Genomic DNA, 19841 nt, shown 5'->3' with positions numbered 1-19841 from the left:
TCTCTTACCTCTTCTCATCGACCGTGGTGTTGCGTTTCTCTCCATCCGCCCCCGATCGTAGGCAGCCTTCGCTCTTAGCTACTAATACAACCCTTACACAAGATCCACACATTTCAAAACTGATCGCTCCCCACTTTGAATCGGCCGTTATTTCACTACAATTTATTGGCCCTACTCCCCACATCAATATTTTAAACAATACTATGTTACCCGCCGGTAACAACTCAGAACTACCTTGAAATTATCCTTACGTTACACCTTACTTTTCATCTGGAGTTCAACCGAACGAAGTTGAAATGAATCCTCAGTTGTTACTTCAACCAATCGCCATTTTATTACATTCCACCTGCAGCGTCCTGACCGTGCTCCTTTTGGAAACACGCCTGGGTCTTAGGAATTTGAAACTTCGCCCCGAAGGGACAGCTTTTGCCCATCCCAGGGCACTGTGATGTGAAAGTAAACGAAAAGGCCTCAGCAGAGGACCATAAGAACTGGATCATGGGAGTAATCTGGAACATTCAACGGCTACTATTCATCTGACGATTTAAAGGAGTTACCAGGAAATGGGAGGACCTATTGGAGCACCAGAACGTGTACGCTACCAACTCTGTAATTATGGGGATCCCGTTCTGAAACCCCCGATTTATTTAAACTCTGTCTCTTGGAGGTGTCCTTTCCGAAGTCCCATCCCAAAAGACGAACCATCCAAGGGCTGGCAATTTTACTAATAAAGTTAAAAAATATAATTAGTAGAATTGTGACTCACTTATTTTTAGAAATAATGTTGAGAATACAGAGAAATTCATAGATCTGGTTTGATGGGTTTTGTCCATTTGTTAATTCTATGTTCATGTTATATAAAACCCAATGATAATTAGAGGGTGCCAACCAGTCCAACTTCGCCACTGCCCCAATTATAGACGGGAACATGGCCAAACAATTTCACAATCCTCAATTCCAAACGGCTGATAGTTAATAAACAAAACGCAAGATTTCCTGTAAGCTCCGATGGAACCTCTGAATCCAACTAGACTAAATTTACAGCATTGTTTTTTGGCTACCAGCTTCGAAGCCGCAATCCGGCAGTTGACATTTATTGCGATTTCACATTATGATGATTACCATCAGCGGAATGTAATTTTGATTGAATATTGCGATTAGAAGGATGATGACGATGAAAATTGAATTTTGGTAAAAATTTCTCTGTTCCACTGTACTTTATCAAAAGTATAGCAATTCAATTTGCCCAGCAATAGTAATTATGATTTATCATTGCATGCCCCATCAGACACTTTATCGATCACTCACCACCGTAGTACTACGCCCGAAAAACCATCAATTTTACAACGGAAATCTAATTTCATGTCCTTCGTTTCCCCTCTCTTTCTCTCCCCATAGATTTTCCAGACAATCGATGAATGGCAGGAGCAGTAATAGAAACAACATTCCCCAGCACAGAAGCGGCAGCATGGGAAAATTAATCCACTTCGAAGTATTGCAACTACCAGCGTGAATCCAGCGGCAGCGGTGGAGGCACACGACATATAACACACACTCTCAGGCGGAATCCGACGGGAGAGGACGTAAACAAGTGCGGTGGGCGCTCGAACGACAAACGAAACAATCAATGCCAAATTGATGAACTGATTTATGCAAATCGGGTTTGTGAGAGAGCACAAGTTGTTGGTTCCGCGAATCGCTTGAATCACGTACACATACCTTTCGGTGCCATATAATAATAATAATAATAATCCCCGCAACCATACCTACACAGCAAAAAAAAAGAAAAGCTTCCGGCTTCCGGGTTCCTGATTCCCAGATGAAAAGACGAATCCTGCTACATGTGCAATAAGGCGATTCATTTCGGGTGTGATTTTGGTGCATTCTTCAGTGCTAGTCGTTCTGTGATTGAGAAGAAATTGTTGGTTCGTGTTTTCTGCTGCTAGGAATCGGAAAATCGGGAGTGTAGTAAAAAGAAGAAAATAATGCAAGAAAATAGTGTGACTGCAATTCCTCCGGTGTCCGGTGCGACGGTTACGGCGTCCAGTATTTCCGGGACAGTAGGCGGGGGAGGTGGCGGAGGAGGAGGAGGAGGAGGAGGAGGAGGAGGAGGAGGAGGGGGGAGCGCCAGTGGGCACACATCTTCAAGCAACGTGGCAGCTTCCGGCGCGACGCCAGTGTCTTCTCCCAGCAATAGTAGCAATATCAGCGACATCGATCAGGCCCAGTTCGAGGCGGACAAAAGGGCAGTGTACAAGTGAGTTTTCTCGAGAGATGGTTGGTGGTTTTTGACGAAAGAACTACGTTTTTGTGGACTATACTGGGATGTGATTCCAAAAATTGTGTAATGGAATAGTGTTAAGTTTTAAACGCTTATAACTTGGCCATTTATTGAAGGGATAAAATTCTTTTCACACCCTTTGATTCAGAATTCATGTAAGATTTGTTTGGTATGAAGATAGTAGTAATTGATCATTAGTAAACTATTGGAAATTTATCAAACGTTTAGGCCACAATCAATTAATCACGTGCTCGCTTGGTATGACTATAAAAGAGCTTACCTGTACGTTTTGCTTCAGATCGTCTGGGGATGTGACGGTTGTCATGTCACATCGTTAGACGCCATATACGGCCGATGAGACTAACTCAAAATTGAGTAGAATTTCTCTCAAAATAGTAGCGAGTGAGTAAAATTTTCCTCAAAAATCTGCTAGAAAAAAAAATGAATCGAATTTTACTCAAAATTTGCAAAAAAGGGGTCAGTAAATTTTTCCTCGATTTTCGTCACATTCGAGCAGATTTTTTGAGGAAAATGAAACCCCACTTTCACGATTTTAATAGAAATTTTCAGTGATGTTATAGTGATTAGAACTGGTGACCCTTCAGGGTAAACAGTTGTTGAAAAAGTAAGAGGTTGTATTCAAGACACGATCGTAGATTTGACGTAGAATTACGTGCACGGTATCAATATTCGGCGACTGTGTTAGGGAAACTACTTTTTCCAATCCCACCTCGTTTTCTGATGACAAAATTACGCATCTTCGAGCACAAAATACACGGAATTTTTGGTTAATTAAGTAGATAATAAAAAAAAACAGAAATTGATTCGAGGGATTTCTTGTAAAAAATTTCCATTCGCGAGATATTCGCGATCAATCATATAAATTCGAGATTCTTTTGCTTTTTCTAGCGTCCTGGAGAGATCTTACCTTAATTCGAAGTGTTTCTAGTTAATTGACAAGGTCATGTGGTTTTCGGTCATTGCGAGAATTTTTATGTACCACTTCAATACTGTTACGCATATGACCACAAACGTTTGGTTGCTGGGTACATTATGAAAGAGTTTTGGGGGTGATGTGGCTGGCAGCAAGGCGAGCGAACGTTCATTGAAAATAAACTCTTAAACAACAATAATTTATGGTGGTCCTGAAAAGAACCGTTTTGTCGTGATGGTTGAGTAATGCTGAGCTATTTGGCTTGCGGACAGCCTTTCGTTGTGTACTGGAGAACAATGTTCAACGCCACGCGCCGAAAGCACTGCTGCTGCTGCTGATGATGATGATGATGACGACCACACACGGTGATTGAATAAGCACCGTTCGGCGAGACCGAATCAAATTCGATTTTGTAATCTGTGTTAGGGAATCAGCTTTTTACATGCAATCGTAACCTATTGAAAATTGATAAATTTTTAATAGATTTGTAGAAAAATTTCCAATCGATTGGCTTCTTTAGAATTAAAATCCATCCGCCATTGACAGAGTTTTAAGTGGTCGAAACCTGACCACTTTTCGTAACGCAGTCGATTTTGGTTTTTTTTTTAGTTTTCGAGAATTTTTGAGGTTTTTTCAAAAAAAAAATTTTTGAAACAGATTTTAGAATGAATTCTAGAGATAATACCAAAGTTTTTCAATGAATATTTTAAGGGAATTTTAGGAAAATACCTACGATAGTTTCGACTAGAACTTCCAAGTTAAGTGAGTGAGTTCAGAGTAAAAATTTAGGTACCTCTCTGGAAAATCCCATAACAATCGTGAAGAGTTGGAATTCTCTTCGATTCGTAAAAAGTATCAAGGGAATCGAATTTTGAGGATACAGTTCCAGAAAAAATTCTGTGGTGTAGTGGTAAGCGTGATTACCGCTTATCCCAGCATGCCTGGGTTCAATCCCAGTCGACGCCGCCGGGATGTTCTGAGGCATAACATCTCTGATCACGCCTTCCTTTGGAAGGGAAGTAAAGCCGTTGGTCCCCGGTTCATGACTTGATGGGTCGATAGGTAGAGTCCAGGTGTGGGAGCTGCTTCTTTGGCGTCGGTAGCATTGGTGCTCAGCACGGAAAACAAGATCGACGGAAAACAAATCAAGGAAAAAAAGGAGAGTTCCAAGCAATTTCCAGATGAATTTAGAGAAAAACTCCAAGATAATTCTGAGCAAAATTTAAAGACCATTTTCGACGGGAGAATTTCCCCTGCCGAATAAAGTTGGAAGGAAAAGGGGATTACAAGTTTTGCTCTTAAAATCTAATAGCCCCTTTTCAATTGTTGGTCGAGAATTCAGAGGTGAATTGCATGGGAATTCTACGGAGAAGCGAATTAAAAAATGTAAGCTTCAGTGAATTCAGTGAAAGAGTTTAAAATTCGAAGAGAATCTATGCAAGAATTTCAAAAATTGTCCGAAGCTGCAGACACGAACTTGTACAGCTTCTTCTCCTCGATTTTGAAATTCACGAAACTCTCTGGATCTGTACAAGTTCGTGTACGTCTTAGACTACAGGTTTGAATGGAAGCTTTGCTTAACACAAAATTTGCGCGAGTCTGTGTTGCGGCAAGAACACCCTACATCCCGGTTATGAGAACACGTTACGGTGGATTAAAGTACGGTACTATTGGCCAAAAATGGCCATGCATACCAAACGTTATCTACGAGCTTGTGTAACGTGCAAACAATGCAAGCCTACTACTGTAGCTTCTGCATCGGAAATGGGCAGACCGAAGGACACCGAGAGGGCATTTCAAATGTTAGCACTCGATTACAACCAGAGTCTCCCTAGAAGCCATTTAGGCAGAAGGGAAACTGCCATTTATTAGTTCTTAATTATCTTAAATCGACAGAAGCAGACCACTCTCGATGTTTGTTACGCGATCGGCTGTTTACTCGGCAGCAACCATTGTGTGGTCCTCCTCATTGTTCTTCATCAGCAGTTCTTTCGGCGGTCAATGCGTTGTCGACTTTGGAAACCGTTCCATGATGAGTGTGTGAGCGATGACCACGTTTTGCGTCCATTGCTACATTGAAGCGGCTCCAGTTCTGGTGGTTTAGGCTTTTTGGATAACGAAAGATAAAGTGTTTATTGTGTTGTACCTTTTGACTAATTTTTTAGATGTATTTTATAGTGTCCAAGAATCTTTGTCTCTGTAAAGTTAATTCGATGAGCCTTATCAAATAAATTAATAAACAACAATTCTGGTTTCCTGTGAAGAACATCGAGACGAAAGGGATGCGATAATGCCACAGCCTTTACAGGAAAATAGTTTGTCTCTGCTCAAGCAAAGAGGAATCCGTCACTGGCCAAATGCGAGGCATCATAGCCAAGCAAATCCAGTGGAGTGGACAAATCGGACCACCAACGAGTGTTTACGAATATACATGCAGCCAGATCAACATTGTATGGGATACCAAAATCGGAGATGTAGAGGAGTTGATTAACACCACCGTCCATGCTTCGACTGGATTCACACCATATCGCATTCTGTACGGGCCTGAAAAGGTCGTAAAAGGAGATGAACACAGGCAACACAAGGCAAGGGAAAAATTTAGAAAAGAAGTAGAATGAAAATTATTAGAAAAAGTCAAGAAAATCTACAGAAAAGTGATGAAAAGTACAAGGAAGGCTTACAATCTGCGTCATAAAAAGTTTACTCCAACTTACCAGATTAGCTAGAAAGTGTTCAGCCAAAATATTTGGCACTCTTCAGCAGTAGAGCATTATAATACCAAATATTAGCCGGTATATACACTGTGCATCATCACCGCAAGACGGGATAGCAGCTTATATGAGGTGGCGGATGAAGCAGGATGGAATCTCGGTGTATTTTCCGCCAGCGATCTTCGACCAGACCATGAGGCCATGGCCCAAGTAACCAAAACTTCCGCATTCAACGATAAAACTCACTTCCAAGTTCCATAAAGTTCCGACAGAACCTTCAAGTTCCATAAAGTTCGGACAGAACTTTCGAGTTACATAAAGTTCAAATAAAGTTCCGACAGAACTTTCTTCCCAAGCAACCAAAAGTTCCGCATTCAGGGTTAAGACCCACTTTAAAGTTCCATAAAGTTCTGATGCGTACTCCTATCAACTTGAAGTTCAAAAAAAGTTCCAAAATGCATCCCTAAGCACTTCTTAGGAACTTCAGGAAAGGCTGAAAACATGGCCACAACAAAGTTCCGAAAAAGTTCCCAGTGGAACTTCTTAGCAACTTTAAAGTATCTAAAAAGGTCCGTCATAGCCCACATGAAGCAATCCGTACTTTATTAATAACAAAATTTAATGTAAGTAAATATGAAATGATCAGTGGCTCAAATAAATGATAATTCTTATATTTATGCAGTGCATCAATATTCTATCCAAACATAATAAAAATAAAAAGAAATTTCCTAGTGTGTTGGAATACCAGGTGGGCAAACACCAAATTAAAATTCATCAAGGTTTTGTGTCTCGTATTCAAGTCAGTCAGCTGGCACTGAAAACTCCATCAATAGAAGGGACAACAGCTCACTATAATATATCTCAGATGACGTAGTGGTTCGTGCTGGGGATCTCACGCAGAAGGACTGGGTTTAATTCTTCAAACAGCTCCAATGCTAATAACTAATGCTGATAAATCAATACACGTGCATGTCTACCTTTAGAAATAACTATCATAAAGACCTGACTTTAGAATTAACTTTTATAAAAGTGCGAACAATATGAAATTGGTGCTTTTTTTATACTAATTTTCTAAACGTTCCGTTCAAGTTCCGCCAGAAGTTGCTTAGAATGCTCTTCAATTATGGTACCGGAACTTTCAATTTCTTATAACGACTTAAAAATGAGACTGCTTAGAATGCTACAGACCACCTTCAACCAAGCTGCTTAAGCTACAAATAGCCCTTTATCAGAACTTTTGGTTACTTGGGGGGGGTCGGAGTTCCTAAAAGAGAAAGGGGTGTGAGATCTCTAGACCATACACTACACTCAAAAAAGTCCACACGTCTGATCAGAGTGTTTAAACACTTGATTTTTCATATGCACAATCACATTTATTTCAAGTGTATTTCACCATGGTTCAATGTGTTCTACACGTAAATTTCTCTATCAATTTAAGTTGATTCACACTATTTACTGTTCAAAACAGATGGATTTGAAATGTTTTGCATTTCAATGCTATGTGAATGGTATGTTCTGCAAAGTAAACATCGAAAACATGAGTTGTGACTTCATCCTTATCAACCAGCCTCATATATTTGAACAATAGACTGATGCAAAATTTGACTTTTTCGCTCCACAGTGCTTAAATGGTTTCAAATCGGGTCCTGATTAGCCTCCCAAAGTTACAACTCATTTGGTTAGAAACAGACTTCGCACAAGCCATTTGAAGATTGCATGTAAATTACTATGGGAAATCTCAATGTTTTGTTCATTGCCTTCTAGTGTTTTCCATATTTAGCTGCAAAACAGTTCGATAGCCATACTTATAGAAAATTTTCTCAGCTACAACTTTGATCAAGATCGTTTCTATGTAAAACGAGACAGGAAAAAGTTATTAATTATTTAAGAGATTGGTAAACTTATGACAAGATCAAGCAGCTGCTCTGTAGGCAACACTGTATTTTGCAGTATGACATAGTAGCCATGATATTTGTATCCTATTCAACGCCCCAGAAACACCAATGTTGCCTGCTGAGCAGTTGATTGAGCATGATCATAAGACATCAGCGCATTGAACCATTGATAACTTTCGATCCTTGCATTTAATCAAAAAGTGGTGTTTAGCAAAGTTGTAGCTGGGAAAATTTCCTACAAGTACAGTTGAAAGTTTTTGAGGCAGACCGATATGGTGAATTATTAGATAGACATCAACAAAAATCTTGGTTTTACCATAGTAATTCCCATACAAACTTCAAATGGTTTGTGCCATCTCAGTTTCTCACCAAATGGGTTCAAATTTTGAGAGGTTAGTCAGGATCCGATTTGGAATCGTTTAAGTATTGTGGAGCGAAAATTTCAAATTTTGCATCACTCTATTGAACAACCGTGGTCCAGTGAGATTGAATGAAGACAACGGCAGCAGCACACCCCAACAATTCAGGATCAATTCCCAAATCAGACCCATTAAATAAAAGGCATGTGTAAGCTCTGCTTTCTGGCAGCTTTATTTATATAGGTATTTATCGATTCAATTTTGGAGTCGGTAAAGTGGAAGTGGATAAAGTAGAATATTGTAGAACATTGAACTATGATGTACAATGCTATTGATATCGCCATGTGAGGCAATTAGACTACAAGTGTGTCACAATCCTAATCAATAGTGTTGAGGCATGGTTCACAGCATAAGATTTACACATGAAATGGATGTATTTCACAAGAAGTGCACAATTAAGTGTGAGACACATGATGATGACCTGTGGAATTTTTTGAGTGCAGGCTTTCGGGACTTGTCTCAACTTACCACGAGAGAGCCAGGTCCAAGACAGGTTAGACTGCAGTCAATACAAATGATCGTTGTATTCTGTTCGTTGGTATTCGTCCATCGGTTGATGTGATCATTCGACCAAAACAGAGCATTCATCGTCGTCGTCGTCGTCCCGTAGCTAGGCGGAAAATAGAAAGGTGACACAGTAGAAAGAAGTGTTAGTTTGTTTACTAAAATGAACTATGCCCATTTTGTTATGGCAAGTTTTTCTATAAAAATGCTCCTCGTGTTTATTAGCGAAATTCACATCAAAGGTTGATTAATTGCGTAGGAAATCAGTTTGGCACGGCATTTGTGACCAGCATACACCTTCCGGTCGTATGAAGCAGGTCAAAAACTGTCCCAATCCGCCCATACATTGTTTTGTTTTGAATTTCTGTATGGCAAAATAGTGAACTTTTCGTGAACATTAACGGCAAAGAACTCACCAACACTGGGAGACCGTGAGTTCCTGCCCACCTGTCATATTTCCATCTTGGTCCCGTAGTGCATCGTCCAACTCGTTTTCATGAGTGTTATTCTATAAGCTGTACCACGCGTCCGAGATGTTTTTAAGACAGATGGGCAGGAACTCACGGTCTCCCAGTGTTGGTGAGTTCTTTGCCGTTAATTTTCACGAAAAGTTCACTATTTTGCTGTACAGAAATTCAAAACAAAAATGTTTATCTGCGGATTTAGACAGCTTTTGACCTGTTTCATACGACCGGAAGGTGTATGCTGGTCACAAATACCGTGCCAAACTGATTTCCTACGCAATTAATCAATCTTTGATGTGATCGCTAATAAACACGAGGAGCATTTCTTATAGCAAAACTTGCCATAACAAAATGGGTGGTTCATTTTAGTAAACAAACTAACACTTCTTCCGACTGTGGCACCCCTCTTACTCGCCTAGCCACGCGTCCCCGTTGTCGTCGTTGAAAGTCGTTTTCAGCAACACAGTTTGTGTCTTCACTGTTTATAGATGTGTTTGTCTGAAAAGTAGAAGAAGGAAGTATAGATTAGGAAAACATCGCATTTGATAACAATCCGAAGAGACTGTAGTTTGTTAAATATGAAAAGAAGAGGAGTATAGGGTCCAAGATGAGAAACATTAGGCTACTGTTACTTGTATCGCTACTTAACTGATCAATTTTTTTTCTTCGATTTCTTTTCCGTCGATCTTGTTTTCCGTACTCAGTACCAATGCTACCGACGCCAGGGAGACAGCTCCCACACCTTGGCCATACATATCGACCCATCAACTCATGAACAGGGGACCAACGGCTTTACTTCCCTTCCGAAGGAAGAAGTGATCAGAGATTTTATGCCTCAGAAAATCCTGGCGGCGCCGACTGGGATTGAACCCAGGCCTTTTGGGGCGAGAGCGCGAGCAAAGTAAAATAACAACCTGATAACATCTTGAAAACAAGTCTTGTTATTCAGATTTCATTTTTTTTTCAGTTGTTATCGCATAACTAATTTAGTTATCAACCTTGACTAATTTTGTTATCAGTTGTTATCATGATAGAGTATTAAATGATGCAAGATTTGATCAAAGCTTCAAATATTATCCGCATGAAAAGAAAAAAAAACACTGCCATCCACATTACAGTTATCAGTGTAAGCCTTTAATACCTAATCGATAAAATTATTTGAAATTTGTTGAATAAAATTGCAAATTGATAACCGGGTATCTGAACTTGTTATCAATTTGGTATAACCCTTTGCTCGGGAGGACATCCCCCATCTTGAGGTTATTTAGTGTTAGATTAGTAGGGTTAGTAGTCGTTGTATAAAATTGTTAATTTTAAAATGGTCTAAAACCGTACAACAACAGTCGGGCTAAATTATGATTTCAAAATGGGTGGTAAAAACGTCTCACGAGAAGAGGAATGGGATGGGAAAAGCGCGAAGGAAAACCGCCATTCCTCAATCAGTATCTGGTGTTCGTGTGCTTCGGATCGTAAAAACTAAGTGTTCTTAAAGTAATGTGTACACATCTGTTCAATCAGGTAACACTGCTTGGCTAATTAATTACCAAAAGCTTAATTAACAAAAATAAACCCCGTTGTCCTCACAGGACCTATTTTGTGGTACCATTCGGTGCAGCGCCATTTTGTGAACCAACCGACTAAGTCGGTTAGGAAGCACATTAGTCGGATTAGTGGTCCTTAATGGCTGCTGATCCTAAAAGCAAAGCACACCATTTCGCTCTGGCCTTGCAAGGCCAAAATGGCCGCATTCCTCGGGCCAATACGGCTCTAAAAGCAAATGAGGACCCCTCTGACCAGAGTCACTTCGGCCTTACCTGGAATCTGTCGATTCTTGTCAACGAAGGTAGACGCCAGGAGACCGCAGATCGCCATTAAGTCAAGTCGATCTGTTGACCGATCCACTAGCAAGTAAAATCAAACATCACCACCCTGTCAGGCTTGATTCGCCTGACGTCAAGCCCGTCGTACGTAGTATCATCGGCTAGCGTTTGCACATCGGCAGAGTAGTCCTTCGGCAAAGCAGCCACAACGGCAGCAGTTCAGTACCGGTACGTTAAACATTGGCGTAGCTAGAAAATTTATCTGGCGGGGGCTTAGGGGGGGGGGGGGCATGTTGCATTTATTTTATTTTGCTAAACTACGGTTAATTAAAATCCCGCGAAGATGTTATTCAATTAAATTGCGTCAAGGCCACTTTTTGTTGGGTGCGACCAATAATATGACATTGAGCCTTACTATTATTTTATTGGTGAAACAATAAATTTGATTATATTTATTTCATAACAACAATTGGGGAGCCTTAAAAGCTTCCTTAAAATTTGTCGAACCTCTAAACGGAATTCCTTTATGAAGACCTTTGAGCGGGTTGGTTTATTTCCTTTAAATTCCGTTATAATTGCTTATCTTTTGACAGATACGCGTATTTCGTCTACTACTTGCAGACTTCATCAGTGCCAAGTGGTGTTGAGTACATAACATTCAATAGTAGTTCTTTTAGAAATCCAATCCACACCTAATATAGCTTTTCTTAATAAATAATTTGTACACACCCTTTGATTACTATTCCAATTACACTTTCCATAGCCTTTAGTCAGGTGACAGTACTGCATATTTTGATCGCGAAGCCCCTCCAGATTACCCAGTAGTAAGCCGACCTTGAGACACAGCTCGAGAGACAGTAGAGTTACAGAAGACAGTAGAGTTTGATAGTGCTCTAGAGAAATGTTCAAGGGACTTCCAGAGAGAATTTAAAATTTAGAAGAACTCTGAAAAGAACTCTGTGGAAGGAAATGATTCTAAAGGAAATGTTGTACGGACACGTTCGCAGAACCAAATTCAAGATCCAGGAAAGTAGATTTATATCGATATGGTTGAAGTTTCCTTAGCATCCCGGTTACTGCTTGAACTGATTACCTGGCGTTTACCACGTTTGAAATGTGTGTATTTAGATAAATCAACACGCGATTTATGTCTTATTTACATTCTATACAATGCATCGAAAGCATTATTCAATTTGAAATTGTACCGGGTCACTCTTCATGGGTTAGAGATCCATGTGGTATTTCTTGAAAAAATGTTCAGAAAGCTGAATAGTACTGAGAAAAGTAATAGCTGATGGGGTTGCCAAAAACGGGTAGGCACTGCACCTGGAATTTGTTTTTAATTACTGGTAAATCATTGAATATCGGGGAATTTGGTTTTCTTCATTGAGTTGACACCTGAGTATTTTTAAAGTTTATGGTGAGCTGATTGCAGACAAGTTTTACCTGTATCCTAGTTTTAGTTAGAGGGAATTAAATTGTGTATCCGGAAATGAATCACTACAGGCTCCTAAATAATGAAAATCAATAAATCAATTGTTAAATTTCAATTAAATACGCTCTTTAAAGGGGCGGATCTATTTTAGATGGTCAGTTCTTAATTTACCATGACAGCACTAATTTTAAGTCATTGTGAACTCTCAGCATTTTTATCACACTGGTCGTGATATTATAATTGATTTGATCAAGGACTTCTCTATTATATTTATGGAGAATGAAAATTAATAACACAGTAGAAGTGGTCTGCTAAATACAAACTCAGCACCATCTTCCAAACATTAGAAAATCGACATATCCGCTACGAAATAGTTTTATAAAAGTAGAACGTTTGCCTTTAGCTCAGTGAACAAAGTCCACCCGATTAGGAAAGAGCCCCTTTTCCTCGCTTTTCCCTGCCCCACCAGCAGACACCAGAAATACGAACGATGAAATGTGATTTCGAATGCACACGTTATTTCGATGTAGGTAGTTACGACGGATATTGGACTATAAGTAAATATACATAGACATGATGTTTTACAAAGCTCCTTGGGACAATCGTCGTCCCCAATCATCATCGTCGTCGTCGTCGTCGTCGTCTTCGTCATCCATTCGTTGGTTCGTCCACAATGCCACCGCTTATATGGGTGGAAAAAGAGGGAGGTTTCGAAAGACACGGAATCGAGCAATGTCGAAATAACTGTAATATCTTTATTACGACCAAGACGACAGCAGCAACAACCGGCAGCGGCCGGTCCGGTTGAAGCTGAAGCTTCCTGGAAAATCGTCTAGTTATACGAAAATGCATTTCGTGTTGCTTTTTTGCTTCACTTTCTTACAACCATCTCCCTTTGGGTTCGTTTCGTTCGACAGACATCCACTGTTTTCCCTGTTGGCCCTGCTGCTGGAGAAATGCGAACAGGCAACGCAAGGCTACATTCCCTCCTCGAATTCGTCCAGCCCGAATGGATCCAGCAATGGCACCAGTGAAGGCGATAGCTTTGCCCGGGATGTTCAGGTAGCTTTTGGGTTCACTTTTAATCGAGGTCTTTCAATGATTGCGATTGATTTTTTTTACAGGCCTTCGTACAATTACTAGAGAAGGAGAAACGCCCCCTGTTAACCAACAACTCCGAACTGGACGGCCTTATGATCAAAGCACTGCAGGTGCTGAGGATACACCTACTGGAGCTGGAGAAGGTGCAGGAGCTGTGTCGGGATTTCTGCACGCGCTACATTGCCTGCCTCCGTGGGAAGATGCAGTCGGAGAATCTACTCCGATCTGACTACGCACTGGAGCACAACAACAACCTGTCCAACTCCAACAGTCCCATCAACAGTCCGGAGCAGGTCAGATGAATGTTACGGGTTGCATAGAGGCGTTTCTAACATTGGTTTCTATTTTGATTCGCAGGATCTCTCCGGAAGCGCTCAAGGATTCTACCAAAATACCGACTATCTGTCCGCAACCGATACCAATGAATATAGCAATATGCAAGGTAAGAATCCAAGTAGACTAGGTTGAACCGATTTCCTACTGACAGTTTCGACTAAACGTAGCAGGCCACTTCAGTCAGCAGCATGTTCCTGCGACGATGGTTCCGTCTGATCTGGTCCCACAAGATCTTTCCAACCCCGGCATTCCAGTCATGCCCGAACACTTCCCACCAGCAGGTCTACCTTTCCCGCAAAATCCTCACCATCTTCCCACGCAAGCTCAAATTCTCGGCTCTACTCCTCTAAGCCAAATCGGCGCTGCTGCCCCACTGCCTCTGATAGATCCCTTCGCCAGCGGTCAGCTCTCGCCTAGTGGCAGTTCGGATGAGCTCGATTCGGAACTGGACGGCAGCGTCGACGAGCATGGAAAACAGTCCAAGCGGGGCATTTTGCCCAAACACGCGACCAGCGTGATGCGGGCCTGGTTATTTCAGCATCTAGTCGTTAGTATTCGCTTCCAGTTTGTCATTTCCCCTGTTTTCAACTAATTTTGATTTCTTTTCTCTTTCCGTTTTCTTTCATGCGCTCTGAACATCACGCAGCATCCCTATCCTACTGAGGATGAGAAACGTGCAATAGCCGCCCAAACCAATCTCACGCTCTTACAAGTAGGTCTTGATCTCCGCTATTTACCTTTCCCAACCAACTAAAGAGCCTTAACATCTTCACAGGTCAATAACTGGTTCATCAACGCTCGACGCCGTATCCTCCAACCGATGCTCGAACACAGCTCGGACAACTCCGGTAGGTCATCTCGCGCCAAGTTCATTGCACCTGCATTCCTCTAACGAAAACAAATCCTATCTCCCACAGCGCAAAGTCCACCACCGGCTACTGTGCAGTCAAACGTAGATCAACAACAACCGCCATCGAGTAAACGCCAGTGGTCCGATAACCTCACCGAAATACCGCCACCGGCCGCTCACCATCATCCGCTAGCCAACATCGAAAACATCAGCTCCAATGTAAACCGAGCTGCAGCCAGCTCCAGCTCCGGTAAGCTATTCTCCTCGGGCGCCGAATTCTTCCTCCATCCCCCGGTAAGTTCGGAAGAGGAATCCAACGAATCATCTGGCAATCTAGTTGGCGTCGGGGGACGCTAACTAGCGAACGCAAACATAACCTCACTTGTGGGAAACGGGAACCGATGTATACTTTTGAAACTACTGTGCAACCAACATGCCATAACGAAGTCTAGTTCGAGAGAATTATTGTTCTGATTCTTTTTTTTTTTTTTTGTTATTATTAAGTTTAAATCGTAGGACAACCAGAGGAAGGAGATAAGCATTGTATTTCTTCATTTATACGAAACGAATGTATACGCAGACGGTGTTTTGCTATAAATACGTAGCAGTTCCAATACATTGGTATTGTTTTGGTTTCAACGCTTAAGTTTTCAAATGATTAAGCACCATTTAAAAGCAAATTACCGGGTAATTAGGCATTAAGGTCATTGCGAATGCTGATAGCGCGCGAACGAGCGAGCGAAACGATGAGCGGAACGTTAACTTCGATTGTGCACTTTTACGAAGCTCCATGCTAGTAACTTCTAATGAGACTTGGATTTGTATTTATAGACGATCATTTTGTTTCGTATTAAAGCTGATAACGACGCGTCGGATGGGTGCATTAACCATAAGCGATAATTGCGCGGGACTGCGTGCGCACGAGGCATCATTAATGATTCGGATTGTGAAATTATTTCAATTGGACAATAATGGTCCACTGAAGGGGCAGAAAATTCCTTTCGAGATTGGCAATTTTTCACCTAGATACATTTGGTGAAAACTTTTAAGGGCTTTGACCAGGAACGGGACTTGACAATCGAGCTTCTCAATCTTCTTAATACTTTTGCCCTTGAATGCCCTTCGAAAATTTGTGGCTAGTGTTTGATGAAGTTTATATTTTAATTTGGATTTGATGCGGAGTTTCTACCGCAGTTTAACATCTAGCACATCATTTCTGCTCAACACAACAATTGAAAAAAAAAACATAATAAACAACAGTATCCATCTCAGGGGGTAAGTCACTCTGCCACCTTGTGTTAAACACATCAAAAACACTCTTCGACTCACTCAACCACCATGAGAACCAATTTTTCAATTTTTTTTTTTCTGGCAGCACTGCCTATAGCCAAGAATGTTTACATCAAGGGGGGGAGGTGGCTGTCAAATACGAACAATCGTCGCCTACCTCGCATAACTGGTTCCAAACGTAAACAAGCCATAAGAAACCTACAGCGTTTGTTAACGTTTGGAACCAGTTTCATACAAGATGATCAGTAGGCTGATTTGACAGCACGTCCCCCCCCCCCAGGTTTACATTCGTTTGATGCCCTTTTTTGTTTTTGATGATTTTTTTTTCTGAAGAAGAGGTCTCCCTTCAGCAATCGGTAGGATTCCACAGAAAACTGATCGGGACACGGAAGAACCAGTCCATCCCTTAATTGGGAAAGAAGATTCAACATCAACCTCAACAGAAAAAAACAGACAATTTCAGCCTCTAACAAGCTAGAATATCTGTAACTGTATATGAACCTCGATATGAACGAGGGAGCGGATAATAATTATCAAATCAATTATTGATTGATGGCTGAAGACAGATATTTCTTTCTAATTTGGTAGTCATTCCTACCACATCAGAGAGATCCGTCCTACTAGCTGTCGCTTACAAAGAAGTTCATTTTCTTTGCGATATTTAGGTCAAAAGATTGCTGTTTGTTGGTTTTTCTTATCTTGATTGGGAGTGGAATTCGTTTCTCTGTTGTACTCCATTTTTCGACTTTACATTCGTAAATATAAGGAAATAACAACACCATTGACGTCACCATTGATTCCGACATCACTGCCAGTAAGATTGCTATGATCCCTCTGTTCTTTTTAAAGTCGGGTCCACTTAGAATCCGGACACATAAAACCAGGTGTTTCTCGGGATTGATTTGATGCAAGAAAAATGTAATTTAGGCAAGGGGTAGGCCACTCCGCACACCAATCTTGGGTCATCTTTTTTGTCAGTGTGCCGCAAGTGTGCCGCACACGCAGGCAAAAGAACGTAAGAATTCCATAAGTAACACTTATGAATTTAAGCCATAAGAAATGAGTATGAATTTCATTGATTTGCCTTATGAAAAATAATGCTGACAAAAAGATAATAAATCGGAGCAGACTGGAACCGGAAAATGGACGTTGAGGTTAGGGGGCCCGTGTGTTTACCACTCGTCTTTCAACGCTTAGGAAAATAAAATGGTTAAAGGCGTATAAGAGCTACCTCATGTTACCCGAAAATCATTCATAAGTCACGCTTATGAAATTCATGTATGTTGTTCATAAGTCGAGCCTTATGAAATTCTTAGGTCTATTTGCCTCAGTGCAGGTGTGTTGGTTGTGCCGGTCATAGAGCAAACTGCGATTGTTTGGAAAATATGTGTTCATAGGATCATAAAAGTCCTGTGTTTTAGGGTTTTATAATGCCCTCAAAGCGAGGGGGGCGACACATCTAAATCTCAAGTTTAGATGCTCAACAAATCTCACACTAGCGAATCAATCTTCGAAAAATCTTCTTTCATTTGTCACATCTACTTGCATCGCTCATCTTATTTTTGCAGGAAATCTTCAGAATCTTTCTATCTACTCAGCGTGCGCGCAGCTAGCCATAGCACAACACAATCTTTTTTGCATCGTAGATAGAGTCGTCCCCCTCGCCTCAAAGGCAGACCAGAAACCTAGCCTTTCGTCAAGCGAAAGCAAAGGTCTATCAGCGGTCGGAAAGAGTTGGAACCGGTGGGAAGGAAGAGGATGATGAATAGACTTCTGTTGTTTGTTTTGTGTGAGTTGCAGTATTATTTGAATTAAAGGTACTGATTAATTGCCTCTTTCTCTTGAGCCCACTCTAGAACCTACATTTCGAATATAAATCTATAAGTGAACTGCTGGTGTGAGTTCCTCTGGTATATTCAATTAGAGGATGGTCCTGAATATACAGTCAAACAGCACGTAATGTTGTGAACAAATTCAGTGACAGTTGTCCAGCAGTTCTCCCATTCTATTTACAGCAATCCAATGCCGGCTGTAGTGGCACTCTTGCTTATACAACTTCGAGTTCATCGTTTTGTTGGTGATGAAAAGCTTGGTTATGAGTCCGCAGCCGCAAATTCCTTGCCAGATCACAAGGGCTGATACAGCTTTACTCTGAGTTGCTTTTTTTTGCTGCAAGTAACTCAATGCACCTCAAAATTTAATCGACGTTCATCGATTGTTCTGTCTGTTTACTCCTCGGCTTACTCCGTTTACCGCCTTCACATATTGGCGTTGACGGCGACTCTGTAGCTCTTTACTCCTATGGTAAAATCCATAAGCAAACGTCAGACTGTGCGTGAAACATGGCGGACTTCGTACTATGCTTTCACTGCACCGAAAAATCCCATAAGAAACTGTTAATTTTTTTCTAGAAGAGACAATTTTTCGACGGTGCCGTCAACGCCAATTGGGTTCTTTAATTTTGAAAAATATATCTTTTTTATACTTCATCTGAAAGAGCTTCGTTTTCTGAGCAGAGCGATATTTTTTTCGAACCCACACACTTTCATCTCGATTTTTAAAGCAAAATTATAACTTCACTGTTTGACACAAAACTGACAAACTGACAGCTCACTCCCATACAAAGTGACACCGAGGGGCGCTAATAAGGTGATTTTTGCAAATGTAATCGTACTTATTTAAAATAGTTCCAGTGTACCGAAATTGATGAAATTTTGGATTTGGGTTCCATTTTTAATGCAGATTACGAATATGCATTTAGCTCAATACCTTTAAAGAACCCAATTAGTGGTCAGTCTTGTTTGTAAACAAAATAGAATTCTCGCGTCACGTTTCAATAGATCCTATCTACATTGATCGATTCTCTTCATCGGTTTTCTCTTTGGATCGCCACGGGCGTGTTAATGTGCTGTGAAATATGCCTACTTATCATCCATCTACGATATGTAAATAGGTAAGGCGCAGTGAATTTACCGTATCATTCATTCTCCCGATTTTTAAATGGTTATACGAGTGTGACGTCCAACTCCGTCTTCTATTAACTTCTTGCTGCAAGATTTCACCAATACAACGTTGCTAGTGTAGCCGTGTAAAATCGATTTGTTTATTATTTTCAACCACAACATCAGTTGTCAAAGTGTTCGACTTGACGACGGTTTGTTTTTTTTTTTCAACCTGTAAAACGCTTGTATTAGTGAAACTGCTCACTAATACTAACGGTGGTAGAGAACTCTACATAAACAACCGAATAGCGAAAGAGACGACAAATTCACTGGTCCTAACCTGTTTACGCTAATTGATTTTCCATAAATATGAATTTGATTCCAAACATCAACAAACTATCGTTGCTTGTTGTCGTTTGGAACCAGTCATGCGAGGTAGACGACGATTGTTCGTATTTGACAGTCACCTCCCCCCCCCCCCCTTAGTGTGGGTTCGACCACGAAAGCTTTTGCGCGGCTCGTCGTACTGGGGCAATGCGGAAAATAGCATCTTCCAGTACAGGACTGAAACAAATCCACAACATCATTGACACTAGCGGTCGATTCGATAGATTGCCAATCAATGTCCGTAAGCACATTGTTCAATGCAGCGTAATCGACCCGGCAAAAGTCCAGAGAGTGACACTCAGATGGCGCCATATAAACAATCGGAGTAGGTTACCTGTATGACACGACGAGAGCAAAGAAGTAGAAGTGCCCGGTAATGCGGAAACACTTGCCAGGACAAGATCTACCAAACGTCCGTTTCGGTTCGGAAAAGTGTTTACTTGAGTAATCCCGTGAATGTTAAGTCCGTCTA

The 19841-nt window shown here is 41.0% G+C and overlaps 1 protein-coding gene across 4 annotated transcripts in view; it reads left to right on the top strand.

Moving 5' to 3' along the window:
• LOC135710551 (homeobox protein PKNOX1-like) overlaps positions 1-17032 on the top strand; it is a 289794-nt gene extending 272762 nt beyond the window's left edge. For all 4 annotated transcript variants that reach the window (XM_065233155.1, XM_065233153.1, XM_065233154.1 and 1 more), the window contains 9 exons: positions 1399-2257; positions 13381-13525; positions 13588-13857; positions 13922-14006; positions 14068-14447; positions 14547-14612; positions 14676-14748; positions 14818-16145; positions 16321-17032. In XM_065233155.1, the coding sequence (XP_065089227.1) occupies positions 1986-2257; positions 13381-13525; positions 13588-13857; positions 13922-14006; positions 14068-14447; positions 14547-14612; positions 14676-14748; positions 14818-15107 (1581 nt within the window). In that variant the 5' untranslated portion in view covers positions 1399-1985 and the 3' untranslated portion in view covers positions 15108-16145; positions 16321-17032. The remainder of the gene's footprint in view (positions 1-1398; positions 2258-13380; positions 13526-13587; positions 13858-13921; positions 14007-14067; positions 14448-14546; positions 14613-14675; positions 14749-14817; positions 16146-16320) is intronic.
• The last annotated feature ends 2809 nt before the right edge of the window (positions 17033-19841 follow it).

Source organism: Ochlerotatus camptorhynchus, unplaced genomic scaffold (assembly GCF_037179485.1).
Source record: "Ochlerotatus camptorhynchus isolate MF236.1 unplaced genomic scaffold, CSIRO-AGI_Acam_v1.1 ptg000391l, whole genome shotgun sequence".
Lineage (NCBI taxonomy): Eukaryota > Metazoa > Arthropoda > Insecta > Diptera > Culicidae > Ochlerotatus > Ochlerotatus camptorhynchus.
This window is presented reverse-complemented; position numbering and strand designations above follow the sequence as displayed.